The 15,576-nt window shown below is 36.6% G+C and overlaps 1 protein-coding gene across 1 annotated transcript in view; it reads right to left on the bottom strand.

The window, feature by feature from the left end:
* Positions 1 to 15,576, bottom strand: part of BRWD1 (bromodomain and WD repeat domain containing 1) — a 77,214-nt gene that overhangs the window by 20,308 nt on the left and 41,330 nt on the right. The window contains exons 24-33 of the mRNA XM_063305349.1: positions 14,167 to 14,265; positions 13,547 to 13,654; positions 10,704 to 10,828; positions 10,535 to 10,617; positions 9,772 to 9,883; positions 8,757 to 8,818; positions 6,813 to 6,968; positions 6,480 to 6,600; positions 4,104 to 4,229; positions 74 to 146 (exon numbers count right to left, since the gene is read on the bottom strand). Of these exons, the coding sequence (XP_063161419.1) occupies positions 74 to 146; positions 4,104 to 4,229; positions 6,480 to 6,600; positions 6,813 to 6,968; positions 8,757 to 8,818; positions 9,772 to 9,883; positions 10,535 to 10,617; positions 10,704 to 10,828; positions 13,547 to 13,654; positions 14,167 to 14,265 (1,065 nt within the window). The remainder of the gene's footprint in view (positions 1 to 73; positions 147 to 4,103; positions 4,230 to 6,479; positions 6,601 to 6,812; positions 6,969 to 8,756; positions 8,819 to 9,771; positions 9,884 to 10,534; positions 10,618 to 10,703; positions 10,829 to 13,546; positions 13,655 to 14,166; positions 14,266 to 15,576) is intronic.

Raw genomic sequence — 15,576 nt, 5'->3', positions numbered from 1 at the left:
GCTTAATAAAATAGCAATGAAACAGAAATATTAATAGTTAACTGCATAATATATACGAATCTAGCTTTATTACCAACTCAGTAGCAGCAATGCTGTCTTCATTTGTTGCAGTACACAACTCAAAAATGTTTGTACAATTTGGATCCCTGAAAAATAAAAGTGTTCTTTTAGACATAAAAGTATGACTGTTGACTTTATCTAACGTAAGTTTGAGATCAATTTTACTGAACGTTAACATTTCAGGTGGCTTTTAGAAATAAATAAAAAATTCATAGAATTATGTTTCAAAGTACAATAGAAATGTGTGGAATATGGAGTCAAGCTAATGAGGAATATGAATGCCTGGTGGAATAATAAAATGATTCCTACAGAGGAAAAAAGAATATAAAGAGTGTTACATAAAATGATAACAAAGAGAAAAAGGTAGGTACAAAGACAGGTAGTGAGCGCAAGGAACGCATGAGGTTAAATATGAGAAAATGCTGTGTGATTTTGATGGAAATTAAAAAATGGTCTTGAAAGTAATTGAGGAGGGATAAAAAGGATCCTATAGTGAATCAAATTAAAAGCTAATGAAATAATCTGGGATGAAGTGAAGTGAGGGAATACTAAGAGATTTGTATGGGGATGACTAGGCTGACCTTATTTCCTTGAGACAAAAACGGGACATTGGGATGGCAAAATGGGGCAGGGCTGGGTGACGGGCTGGATCAGCAGGTAGGAACTTCTCTTGTTTTCTCAGGCTGGGAATCTTCGGATTCCTTCGTTTGCAAGAGGCAAGGCTGGCCTGGAGAGTCTAGTGAACAGTTGTCCCCAACAAGCCATTCCTCCTCTGGCTGTGCTTTTACGTTCTTTTCTTCCTGCTGTTTCAAGGCAGGAGCCAATCAGCTTGCCCTTTGCTCACCGCCTATCAGCTGATCCTGTTTTTTTCTTTTTAGGTTTCCTGCCCGGTTGAGCTCTGCGGCTTTTTTCCTGCCGTTTCTGCTGAGCTCCCCCTCCTTCCACTCAAAGTCAGACTGCATTCTGACAGGTTCGCAGGAACTTTCAAATTTTTAAGTAAAGTTTTTAAGAAAACGAGACAAAATGGACATTTGTATTAAAACAACAGGACAATCTGGAAATGTTAAAAAAAATGGGACTGTCCCATTCAAAATAGGACGTATGGTCAGCCTAGGGATGACAGATATATGCCAAAAAGTGGGACACAAATGAACGCCATAAATGTTATTATCCAAGGAAGAAGACTGATGAAAAAGAAGCAATAAATGTGAGAATGTTGAAAAATGGTAAAGGTGCCAGATAGAAATACTGTTATTTGGGAAGCAATATAATAGGAACATGATTTGCTTCTTGAGTGATTAGGTAACTTGTTTCATGCATGTGAAAATGAATGTTTATTGTACATTTGTTGATTTAGAAAAAGGATATGATAGAATAAATACACTTAAATTATGGAATGTTTCACATAAGTATGAAGATTGGTTGCTGAATCTGGCAAGATGCAGTATCTCATAAAGTAAAGTTTGTATGATAAATGTATAAGGACTTCTTGTAGTGGTGTTAGAAGTGTTTTTCATGAGGAGGTGAATGTCTGTGTATTTTTCTATATAGACAATGCCATGTTGTTGGTTGAATCATTTGTAGAAAATGTTAGCTATGTTGAGCCATGGGAAGTGTACAAGTTCTGGCAATTTGCCTGAAATTCAGTAAAAAACAGTATTCCAAAGTTTTTCAGTTTATTCACACTACTGATAAAAGAAATTCAAGAGAACAGCAAAACACTTTTGGTTTCCGAGCCTTAAGCATAGGTAATTGCACTGCGTAACATTGTGAATTACTTCTCCCTCCTTTTCAGCTGTGGTTGGTAAGACAGAAAAACTATTTGCCTTTAAAATGCACAATACATTTTTTCTCTCAACTCCAACTTCAGTGTAAAGCAAATGTGCAGGTTATGATACAAGTTTAATGTATGTGGGCACTACTTTATTTTTTAACCCTACCAATGTCCTAATTGTAGAGTTAAGGAAGGGATTACAGAGATGGACGGCAATTTTTTCCTTCTGTCTCAAACTATTTGGTAACTAACCAAAATGTTCATTTATGTTAGGGCATAGAAGTATGGATACAATTGGTAGTCATGTTAACTGCTGGCACCCCACACAATGAAATTTAATGTATCAAAGATAAAGCAGTTGTGTTTGATAGTGAAAACAGAGTGAATGATTGCAAGTTATACATAAATAGTGAAAAGTTAAAGCAACTGTACCTTAGCAGAATGTTTCTAGAGATTATCATATAGATGGGGAAAATTTAAGAGCAAGAGGTAGAAATGTAAGAGGCAGTCTACAGTCTGTTGTGAAGTGTAAACAAATACTAAAAATGTGATAATGACTGTGTTTAAAATCATGCTTCTGCTAACTTATTATATGGTAGTAAGTAAGTTGGGATAGGATTAATTAAGAAGTGTGCATGGTGAAAGAATGAATGGGTCCTGCCCTAGCTATGGGACTGAGACACCTATGGTCACTCTCTTGGATGACCTTTGTTGGGACCTGAACAGGGGAAATGTGCCTCTCCTGATCCTTTCAGACCTCTTGGCAGCTTTGGGTACCATGGGTTTGGGACAGGAGACAGTGTCTTAATGGTGACTCCACTACTTCCTCAGTGGATGGTTCCAATCTGTTATAGTGGGGCATAAGAGGTCGGCTGATTTACAGCGTGCTGCAAGGGTTCATCCACTCTCTCCTGCTTTATAACATCTATATGAAACTAGTGGAAAAGATAATCCAACAGTATGGAGTACAACACAGTATCATCATTATGCTAATGATACCCAATTGTTAATCATTACCACAGGCTGTAAGGGACATGCTGTCAATATTCTATCTCGATTCCTGGAGGCTACAAGTGTCTGGATGGGATGGGATGGGATAGAATAGGCTGAAGTTGAACCCAAGCAGGACAGAGCTGCTGTCTGTACATCAAGTTCTTCACTGACACCAGTGTTGTCTCTGGATGAGCAGCTTCACTATTCAGAGGTTCTTCTGGAGGCTGTGGCTAAAGAGACCTTGGTCCAGCTGCAGTTGATGCACCCCTTATCTGATGCAAGAGGACCTGGTTACAGTAACTCATGCCCTCCACCTAGATAGGCTAATGCCACAGTGTGCTTTACACGGGGCTGCCTTTAAAGACTATTCAGAAATTACAGTCCATAATACAGTGGCCCTTATGTTAACGGGCTCTTGACACTGAGAACATTTAACATCAATATTACGGGTCCTGAATTGGTTACCAATTCTGTTCCTGGTAAAATTTTAAATGCTGGTTTCAACCTACAAAGCTATTTGTGTACTGGCACCTTGATACCAGCAGAACTGCTTCTTCCAACTATATTGGTCTCAGCTACTAGAACATCAAGAATGAAAGTTCTTATGAACCAATGCTACTGGAATGGGAGGGAAGTTGAGGCTAGAAAGTGCAGCTTGTCAGTGGCAGCACTGGTGTTGTGGAATGGTTTCTTTACAGAGATCAGGCCAACCTGATCCTTGATAACTTTCAGAAGATTATTAAAAACTGGCTTTTCTGGAGAGCATTCCAGTGATTTTCACATACTGCATCATCTTTTACTTTTGATTTTTATTGTTACGGTATATGTGATTGTCAATTTCTTTTTTCTTTTTTATTCTTTATGTTTGTGTTTCAATCTTAGTGCGGATGTTTTAGTTTTTTTCTTTCCATATCTTGTACACTGCTGAGAGTCATGAGATTGCAGTGGAACATAAATTCAATCAGTCAATCAGTATATGAAGAAGAGTGAATGTGTTGAGAGGAAGGGGAAGAAAAAGAAATTTGTACTTAGATAGAGATGGTAAGACCCTCAAAAAGAGAGGGAACAAAAGGCAATGTATGTATTAGTGTATGGACAAGGTGGAAGCAAATTTGGTCTGTAAACCCAGAAAAGCATGGAGAGGTACAGTAAATGGTATTACTGTAAACTAGGTTTAATTGGATTTCATACATACAAGGACCCAGATGGCAAATAAATCTGGTATCATTATAAACAACAAGCCCACATTTTACTGTTCTATTGATATATTGCTTACCTAATAAATTCTAAGAGCTGATCTGTGATTTTCCGAGCAGTCCCAGCAATAGTGCTATTGGGTTCATTGAAGGTTCGGGCATTGCTTTCGATACATCTTACTTCCCAAATTAATGCAGAAAGTCTCCTACATTTTTTAGCAAATGAACAGTTAAACTTGCAGTCTCTAAAACTGGAAATCGTTAAGCAAAAAATATTAACTATTTATTCTTATTTATACTGTACACCACCAAAAACATAACAACTGGACAGTATATAAATACTGTTAAATAAATAAATAGAAACAAACAAAAAATCCTTTAAGACCATATTTTAGCAAAATAGCATACTCTTTTACCTAATGCAAAAAATTCGTCATTGACAGAGTTTGTACTTCCTAAAGGTTTAATTACTGTTTCATGCAAAAATGTATCAGTATCTTTTCTTAAGCAATTATAGATGTTATTTCTCATTTAATCTCTTATCTATTCTAAACTTACTTTTACAATGCAGAATTTAATTCTTTTAATTGCTCTTATTATAAGAGCAGCATAGATGTCATTTTATATACCAATCTTCCCCAACCTGGTGCTCTCCAAATATACAAGGACCACAACTCCCAGAATTCCCAGTAAACAGGAAATTCCTCATGTATAGTTTACTGCAGAGAACAGTACATCAGACTAACTGTTAAAGTCCTTTAAAAAAAAAAAAAGAAATAGTTGAGCCAAAAGATTCTAGAGTGGATATCCCCTTCTGGTCATTCCAGAGGCTAGAACAAAACCTGATACTGCTTCTTGTAGGAGGACAGAACTCCTTTCCCAGTTTTGGAAAGGCAAGCCAGAAAGAGACCTCAAATAAATAAAACTTGAGAAAGGTAGGAATAAATGAGTTTTGTTATACCTATATCTAGTTGCATTTACTGGTGGGGGCTCCAATATATATTTCCTTGTTTTCTTTCAAAGCCTGGATGCCCTGTCTCTGCTGTAGCCCTTTGTGAGGCAGCTGCTGGCCATGTGAGGCCTTCTTCCTGAAGTCTTGTGAGGAAACTGCCATGTGCAACCTCAGGAAAAAGGCCTCGCAAAGGGCCAGGCCAGACACACTTCAGCAGCAGCAGGAACAAGGCGGCGGCAAAGGTCAGCTGGGGGCGGTAGAGGACAGGGCAGCAGGAGCCACGGAGTGCAGGGGCCCAAAAGGCAAAGATGGGGGCAGACAGACAGGTGGGGGGTTGTTGAAGTGCACCCCTTGGTCGTAGATGTGTTCACAGGGGTGTGCCAACAGTTGTAATTTTGAGGACCAGGCATAAGTAGCATTCGTTCAGCACTGTTGTAACTTTGAACAGTTGCTGAATGAATGGTTGTTAAGCGAGGACTACCTGTATGCGAAATCATCTGCTATCCTGCCTGACCAGGTACCTGAATTTTCTCCTTTTATGTAGAGGCAGTTCTTAGTAACTTTGTAATTAGTAAGAAATGATTGCTATCTGGGTAGCTTAACACTTAATTGTGAGACACTTCCGAGAGCAAACAGAAATCAATGATATTGGATTCTTGTCTGCCCCAATAAGTGATTTCCCCATTATAGCCCTCCACAGTTCTTCCAATGCAAGGTCTCCAGTTCCCTTATTTATCTCTGAATCTTTAGGATGACAGGAAAAGCAATACTAAAGCATCATGTAAGCAAATCCCCCCAAGACTTGGGTGGCCCTGAGTCTGCCTGCCTTTCAGATGGCTCATAAGACGTAGCTCTTCCCCCAGGCATTGGGTTAGGAAGTGTTGTGCCCATCTTGATTATATTGGTTGTTTTGGGTTGTATGAAATTGCCTTATGTGCAGTATGTGTTTTTTTGTTTGTTTCTTAGTGGTTTTTATTTTTGATGTTATTGTTATTATTTGTTTTTACCTTGTACACAGGCCTGAGTTGCATGTAGCTGGGGTCCCGATTGTGAGAAGGGCCCGTTTCCTGGTTATCATCTACGGATTATAATTTTTCTTGGCTGCTGTATATATTTAATTTACTTTTTTGCACTGTGATTGTAATTTGGTTTTAATGATTTTATGATTGTTAGCTGCCCAGAGTCACTTGTTTGAGATGGGTGGCCATACAAATTTAACTGATTAATTAATTAATAAAAAAGATACAAATATAATAGAATGCAACCCGAGGAGATAAAGGGAACAACTTCACCAGTTTGCCTTCTGGTATTATGATACCGGCCATATTCACCATTTTATGAATACGCAAGTTTCTATCTTATAGCAACCATATTTTAAAGTACTGAAGCTCTGAAAATCCCATATGTGCTCATCTCCCACAAAGATTATCAACTATGGTTTAACTAAAGATCAATTTTATAAGCTAGTTCTATTAACTGGTTTCTAGTACCAAATCAGACTAACCTGTAGAAATGATTGACTAGTCTCAGCCGGATAGTCCAAAGATCTGTTGGATAAGCTACTACTGTACTGTACTTTGGATATGTATTCAGATCAACTGGACCAGCAAAAGCTGCTGAAATATCTGTCAAAATAATAGTCTTAGTTGGTTGAAACAACTAAACACACTGTCAACAAATAATACAGCATACAATAAATAGCAAATTAACTGTTTATTGTACAAAATCTGGATAGAGTACTGCTTACAAGATCCAAGCTACTGAATTCTTAATGTTAAAACATCATATAAACTTTTACATTTATAAAAACATAGCTATCAAATGTTTAAAACCTTACCAAGTCTCAAAAGCTGATCAATTCCACAAATAATTCGCTCACACTCTTCACCCTGCAATTTTCCCTGCCATTCTCCCTTTTGAGGTCTATACAGTAGTTTTGCCATCTCTTCAGCAGTAACAGAAACACTCGCTCCCAGTTCTTTAGGCTGATCAACTAATTAAAAAAAATACAGGTGGAAAAGAGAACAAAAACAAAATGTAGCAAGATTAGTAACATTCATTTTTATGTCAAGCTCTTATATCAGAAGTGAAGTGGCATTGTAGCAACAAAATCATTTCCATTTTTTGCTTTCTAAATATTTGTCATGTTCCCCGTTGCAAGGCATACGTGCATCACAACGGGGAACATGCCCATCAGGAAGGAGGAAGGGATAACCATTATCCTTTAAGCACACAAACGCCTAAAACAATCACCAGCACAATAGAGGCACACCTCTGTCCGGACCTAAGACCCATTAACAGATCGGGGGAACTTCCACCCATTACCCTGGGGGACGCACCTGCACCGGACCAGAGTGAAGAGACAAAGGAGACCAGCGGAGATCGCCTAAATCGCCCCTCGACGAACCCATATCGCTGCAGATTGCCCATCCGGATCCAGCTTATGGGACAATGAAGGGTGGAGGGGGACAAGGTCCGCCGCGCGGGTATAAACGGGGTACCCCGCTACCACGCCCGCATTCCCGTCTTTTTCTCCGTATGCAATCTGCTTCCAATAAACAGGAAATCCTTAGACCCTCTAAGTGAGTCTGTGTTTTATTGGGAGTAAGGCTACCCTGACATATTTCTATTTAGAATTTTCCACATTAGTTTCTTCAGGATTAGGAATGGAAGTATTTACCAAGTTAAGTATGTTCTTTGTTAAAAATATAACAGCTCCAACAGCTGCAATGGAATTCTTTTTCACTTCAATTTTTTTGCACAAGCTGCTTTTGTCCTCCTAGACAAAACAAGCTTTAAGTGCCCATTTACTTTCCCTATCCAAAGAAAACCAGGCGAATGATTTTGAGTATACCTGCTGACATATCTTCATCGTGCCAGAACAACATTTTGAAACACACAGAGCATGAAGCAAAAACCGAGCAAGCCACATTCAACATATTTCAATTCAGTCATTGTGGAGTTGTTTTTGTTTGTCCCATTATACCACGGTCTGTGATTTAGTATGTTTTATGAACTCAGCTATCTATAATACATTCAACAACCTACATATAGGTTAATTTTTTTCAGTGTGCAAATTATGTTTCATTTTTTTCAGTGCATCACTTATGATCAAGAGAGTAGTGTGTATCTCAGCAAGACATTATTCAGGAAATAGCAAAAGGCATACATGTGTTGTGCTATTGCTACTGCCAAAGCTATATTATTTACATTTCTAAGAACAAACAGTGAAGACCTGTAATGGGATTTATCAATCAATGTCACAAAATTAGTTATTCCTGTAAGGCAGCTAATAATGTGAAAAATATTACCAATATGCTAATTTATTCTTTAAAAAAATAGACGGCAAGCATCAACTTTAGAAAGACACACTGATGTTTGCATATTATTACCATTTATATGCTACCCCACTGCCAGAGATTCTGTGCAGCTTATATTATCAAGGGGTGGGGGGAGAGTGTGGAATCACCAAGAAGGTTGAAGCCCAGGGTCCTTGAAGATGGCATTCTCTCAGTGGTGAGAGCCTCTACAAGCCCTCTTGCCCAGATCTTACTGGACAGACAGATTCAACTTTGAGAAGGCTGACACAGATATTAGGACCCGTACCATGTAGGGTTTTAAAGGTAACAAGCAGCACTCTGAATTGCACCTGGAAGCTAAACAATGCCAATGCAGCTCCTTAGTAGCTAACTACTACTTAAGTACTACTAGCATTCTTTACTAGTATTAACTGAATAAAGTGACAACTAAGAAAAAATGTGAACAAATTAGTTTAACATACCATTCTCTGGAATTGGTTCCATGTCCCATGGGCTAAGTCGTTCAGTTTCACCATTGTCCCATCTGTTGAACAAACCAGAAGAAAAATGAAGATACTTCTATGTAGAAAACAGCCCAATACATTCTAGATGTGAAATCACACTTTTGTTACACATCTTGTATGTACCGGTTAGGATATTTTCTTGTGGGAATAGAATTCTAGAAAGGAGTTACAGGTATTTACATTAATATAAGCATAAATTCTACCCCATTCCCACAGAACCCATATTCATCAGTGCTCCCCAACCCCAATGTCCGTGACTTTGGTTTGGGTCTAGCAAAGGTTGCATTTTTCCATTGACTTCTACTATGTATTTAACCTTTTTCAGCATCACATTTTGGAGACCTAAGCCAAGGAGTTTCTTTAGAGATACAATGGCCATTAGGATCTCAGTCTACACATGTGTAGTCAGAAGCAAACCGCACTATGTCAGAAGAAATCATAAATCTCACTTCTCTTAAGTGTTTAGGATTAAAGCTAAGGTTACAAATGTCTGCCTAATCCATCCACAGAAACCAGAATTCCTATGTGTATCTTATCTGGCCATTTTTTTTTTTAATATATTCAAAACCTAAAAATTGTTATGGTATATGAGTATTTATGCTATATGTGAAAGACAAAAAAGCTCCAAGAGAGCCAGTACGCTGTAGTGGTTAAGGCACCAGGCTAGAAACCAGGAGACTCTAAGTTCTAGTCCCACCTTAGGACACAATGCCAGCTAGATGACCTCAGGCCAGTCACTCTCTCAATGGCAAACCACTTCAAAAATAAATCTTGCCAAGAAAAATGCATGGACTTATCCAGGCAGTTGCCAGGAGTCAACACTGATTTGAAGGCACCACCAAACCCCTCCCAGTTCTTCATTATAAAAACTGATATGCTTTCATAAGGTCACAATTTGCAGTTAAAAGAGACACAAATGCTTGTTTTTAAAGCTATCATTAATCTGATCACCCGGAAGCAAACATGCACATACTTAACGCTGTAACACTGAAAAGGGCTATCTGGATATTGTGGCTGATATGGCTCTTGGCTCAGAACAGTTCCAAACCACCAAGCATCATCAATAATTGAACGAAATCGATCATCTGTGAAGAAAAAAAAAAGCCCCACAAATATATTTTATTAAATGTTATCCAATCCATTCTCTAACAATCTAGGTTTCTGTAGTCATTCTAGAACATCTGAAAACACCATGCCAAGAAAGACCCTATTATTAGGTTCCTAGATGTTTTGGGACACTATTTATTTATTTATTATTCAAATTTGATTTATTTATTTATTTATTATTCAAAATTTATTACCGCCCATCTCCCTCAAAAGAGGGACTCTGGGTGGTACATAATCCTTAATCAGGCATAAGCATAAGAAAACTGGATAGGTTTAAAGCTGCAAATTATGGATGCTGTACCTATTCATGTGAGAAAGTGAAAGCCTGAGAAACTTTATTACTTTCTATTTAGAGAAAATAATTCTGTTAGGTTCGGGTATTTAGGTTTCCTACATTTTATAAAGTGAGAGAATCCTCAAACAGAAGCTCCAGTTGTTTGATTCAGTTAATAATTCACTCTTAATGCCCCACTGCATCTCTGTATGGTTAGCAGTAATGTTTAAAGGCAGATTAGAATGAAACTTTCAGTTTAATACTTAAAATTAATTTATAATGAAGCTATTTGCAATTGTACTTAACTAAATAGGATTTTCAAGGTGATTAATTCCATAGTATGACAATAACTTACAAGGTTGCCAGTTCCTTTGTCGTGCTTCATCATAGAACTGACGTAACACCAGGAAGTCAATAACATCTGGCATATCATGGTATCTAGAAAGATTAAACTTTGTTTAAATGGGCAATGGCCAAAACTCTGGATACAACTTTAAAAATAACATATAGAAAAAGATACATACTTGAGAGAAAATGATTTGTCTTGAAGCTGCCCTGTAACATGATCCATGAGAGTAAGTTTAAGACAGCATAGTGTAGGAGGTCCAACTTCATAACGTATCCCAACAATTTTTACCAATTCTTGTTCCTAACAAATGCACATATAGATTTTTGTTAGTGTAACAATTAGCTAAATTACTTATAGTTCTTTATCTGGTAGGCAGCCTATGGCATTCCAATTCATCCTGAACTACACTCTCAGCATGCCTGGGGAGGAAACTCAAAGGATGCTAGTTGTAGTTCAGCAACATTTGAGCTAGACACATCTCCTTGTATCAAACCCAAAATCTAAGGTGTAGCCTATGAAGCCTTTATCATTCTCTTGACCTATGTTTTTACTATCAAGCTCCTTTTCCTTGTCATAGCAAACCATTTAAAGAAAATCTCTTGTTGATAAAAGGGGAGATATTGTTTCTTAAGTCCTACTTGAGAAGTCTGCAAACTTAAAAGAATACCATGGAATGGAATTGAGAGTAAAACTTTGGCCTAGATCAACTTTTGGTGACTGCATGGATAAACAGAAACCATCCTGAACCGTCATTAATAACAACTCGTAACTCTTCCAAAAACATTTCAGTAATCACTTTGATCCCATCCATCCACCTTATTTGTTGTCTTCCTCTCCTTTCTTTTTCTTTAACCTTGCTAAACATAGTTGTTTTTCCTAATCCATAATCTGCTTTTATCATATGTGCAAAGCACATCTGCTTGGTGATTATAACCTCAATGGAACAGTCAGTCTTTCTTTGGTTCAGGACTGTCTGAATGGTTCTTTTTGAGCCTTTGGCACTCTTCAGAATTCTTTTCAGTTCTGTAATTCAAAGACTTTTATCTTTTTTTCTCTTGCTCTTTCTCAATGTCCAGCTTTCATAGCAACACTACCACTGGAAAGACAACTATTTTAATTATTCTGATCTCTGTTGTCACAGAATTGTCCTTATGAATCCTGATCAAGTCTGTCAGGCTTCTATTGTTGATATTTGAACTAAAAGTCTTGCAGGGAGTGATTTAAGGCCAAGTTCTATGGTAAGGTATATTTATCGCAAGAACTAAGAAAGCTGCTAAAGAAGTACGGCAATTACCAAATGTGAAATGCAAACCATATTTATTGCAGAAGCAAGTTTCAATACTTGTACCTCTTCCTTGTATCTGTGCTGCAAAATAAGCTGAGAGTCTCCTGCTTTTTGGCAGGAGTGGCTAACACCTGTTCTTGTTATGGTTAATTGATGAATCTGGTCTCAGATATAGCTGATTACATATTCTATGTTTGCATTATAACCACCTCTTTATTCTCCAACACACACACCATCTTTATCTATTCTTGATCAAAGCTATATACCTCTTTAATTTATTCACTGTCAACTGTAAGCTCACTAAACATGCAGGTCAACATTACCTTTGTCTTCTTAAGATTTAACATAAACCCACATTTTCACTTTCCAATTTTGAAGCTACTACATAGGGAATCTTAAATACAGCATCTTAACCATCTCTCTGGTTTTGAAAGCAATGGCTCCTGATTTACGCTCTCATCCTTCAACACTTATGTACTAATTTACTGTACAATCAATTCACAGTATGCACTGCTGACATTTGGAGTATGGACTGCTGACATTTTAGTCACAATAATTTTCTTATACCAGAAAATGTTACAAATCCATTTTCACAATGTAATTGGAGTTCTAAAAATGTACTCCTTCAGGGATGACCACAGCATTTCCAAAATCTATCAAGAGAATTTCCTAAGTTAAACATGAAATAAGTTTAGCCTATTCCAAGACAAAATGATATTTTGGAATAATCTTTATTTAAACATCACAAGCAATTTTTTTTCTGGAAAGTATGGGCTGAAATGGAATTGTTACTTTTGATCAGTTGTTAATGTTACTTTAAAAACTTCTGAAAAATTACAAAAAAAATATAATTTGTCAAAAACAGCAGAATGACTGCATTCATATAAAAGATTTGTTATGTTTTCTGCTCGGAAAAGATGCACCAACTGCGTTGAAAAGCTCTACAATTTTAAACATGCTATACTATGTTTTTTTAGAAGCTAAACCAACCATTCAATTCTAATGAAAAAATTAAGACATCACTAATATAATTTTCATGAAAATTGGATTAAAGAATTGGAGCTTCCTATTTTTAAAAATGTTAAGTAAGTTTCTTATTATTGTAAAATTTTAAAAAATCAGGTTAATTGGACCCTTCAATGGATGTTCAAAAAAGGGTAGCTGCATACCTTATGTTGGGGATGCAATAAATTTGAAGATATGTTAGTCAATATTCATCAGCTTGCCCTTTCATTGCCATTTTTTGGTTGAATAATCTTATTATGGTGAACCAGGTTCTTGAAAATAAGTTAATATATAAAGATGTTAATGTATTCCTAAACTATATTCAAAAAATTTGGAATCTATCTATGTAGATCTACTGTGCTTAGACTGTTGCTAAACAGATTGTCATGAATTTCTGGAAAGATTCTTGTGTACCAGGACTAAAGGTTTATTTGAGATAATGTCTCAACTTTCAGCCTTTGAAATTGCTCTTTATTGGCATAATTCCATTTGGTCAAGGCTTAATTTGCTGTTTAAAAAATGACAGTAGTAATTTTCACATAGCCATAATTATTGGATTTTACTTTTTTTCATCTGTCTAGTTTATTCTGTTTGGTTCAAATATCCCTGTTTTTTTACTTATATTCCCATGCTTTATTCTTCTTCTATACTTCTATTAAAGAAATATATTAAAAAATAAAGAAGTGTTTGATAGAAACACTGAACCACCAGTGCTAAACTAGTCTTACCCTAAGGGTCATTTTTCTCCAAGGTTCTTTGTGAGGATTCAATTCATAAATATTGTTCTTTCTTACTGCTTCAATATAAGCTTCATGGCCTTGTCGAAAATATATCACCTAATGTAAAGAAGAATTTAAGTCAAGAGAATGAAAGACAACTGTGTATTTAGTTTAACTGAAATATCAGGATGAACTCTGAACACTTATAAGAAGGTCCCTTTTCAGCTAATGTGAGATAGGCATTCTGCAATAGGTAATTTTCCCTTATTGTCCAGGGAAAGGGATTATATGGCCTCTTTGTCTGCAGAGTTTGAGCTATTGGACTTAAACCGGAGAAATCCATTACAACAAAGAGGACAGAGGAATCCCTCCTATAATTTGGCCTACCACAAACACAAGTAAAAGTGTATTTAAGGTTCTTGACAATGACAAGTAAGGCACTCACTGATTAGCAGTTGGGTCAGGATCACTGTGTCACACCAAAGGAAAATTAATTTTCTAAAATTCTATAAGGTAACAAAAATACACTACTACAGTATAGCTTGTCACTTATGGACAAACTCAAGTTACAGAGCCAAGTTCAACTAACGTACTTTAGTAGAAACGTATCAGGTAAAACAATTTCTCACCTCATCACCCATTTGTGGGACAAAAGGAGATCTTCGGAGTCTGATGTTCGTTATCCAGTCAGGAGGATGGAAATCAGACGACCATGCTTGGTCTACTGACTGTTGGGAAGCATTTAGTTGTGCATTGTTATAAAAATTACTCAAAAGAGTATCATGATTGCATATAAGCCAATGATTTACAGCAGATTTATAGCAGAAAACAGTTAATTTTCCAAAGGTTACAATGACCAATTCAGTCAAATGATGTTTCATCTAGCCTATCTCAAGAAAACTATGTTCTACTACACAAAAGGACACTTAACACAATTAATGCTCCTATGAATTGCACCTACAAATTTTAAGAATGTGTGCAAATTTAGCAACAATATTTATAACATGAGATACGTTTTTACACATTGCGTTCTTCCTTAAAACAACGCACACTCTGTAAATAATTTATGCAAAATATGCACATTTGCACATATTGGCCTGTGATAAGAATATTTTGGTTAATATGGAAAAAGAAATATAAAGGAATTCAAGCTGAAACATTAACTACCAGATGCAATCTCTAATGTAAGTTTAGCAACACCAGGGTGTGGTGTGGTGTGGGTTTGTGTGTATTTCAAATACAAAATTCACAGCACTGGTGTAACAGAATAGGTTGAGTCAATCTCTGGCTGAAATGTTACTTCTGTCATGAACTATAATGAGACTGCACAGGTTTAGGGAAGCCCCTTCTTAGCTTCAGCCTCCCCATCTATAATATTGAAACTAATACTGATTTATCTTATGTACAGTAGTCCTTGCTTACTGACCACCCATTCAGCAATTGTTCAAAGTTACAACACTGATGAAGAAAGAGACTTACAACCAGTCCTCAAAGTTACAGCCTTCACAGCCAGCTTCTGATAAGCAAAATCAATGGGGAAGCTGGCAGGAAGTCGCAAGTCATGTGATGGCCATGTGATGTCGCACTTAACAACCTACAATGATTCACTTAACAACCGGAACTGATATCATAAGTCAGGCACAGTCACACAACATTTCACTTTACAAATGCATCACTTAGCAACAGAGTTGCCAGTCCCAATTACGGTCAATAAGTGAGGACTACTTGCAGGTCCTATAAAAATTAAACTTAGATAATATGACTGGAATATTTTGAACACGTGAAGATATTATACCATTACTAGTTATTTAAATTCCCTGAGTTAATTTTTTAAAGGCATTTCATTTGCAGATGTATACTGTTTGTATGGATTAATACCTTCATATTAGTTGCAATAAATACACTTTCTGCATAGTTTTTATTTATTCACTAGTTAAACTTAGAACAATTTAAGATATTAAGAGTTGACTAAATACTGAAAAAAGTTATATCCCAATTAACTGTATCCCTAAAATTAGACCAAAAAAAAAAATTCAATA

The sequence above is a fragment of the Candoia aspera genome, chromosome 5 (assembly GCF_035149785.1).
Source record: "Candoia aspera isolate rCanAsp1 chromosome 5, rCanAsp1.hap2, whole genome shotgun sequence".
Lineage (NCBI taxonomy): Eukaryota > Metazoa > Chordata > Lepidosauria > Squamata > Boidae > Candoia > Candoia aspera.
This window is presented reverse-complemented; position numbering and strand designations above follow the sequence as displayed.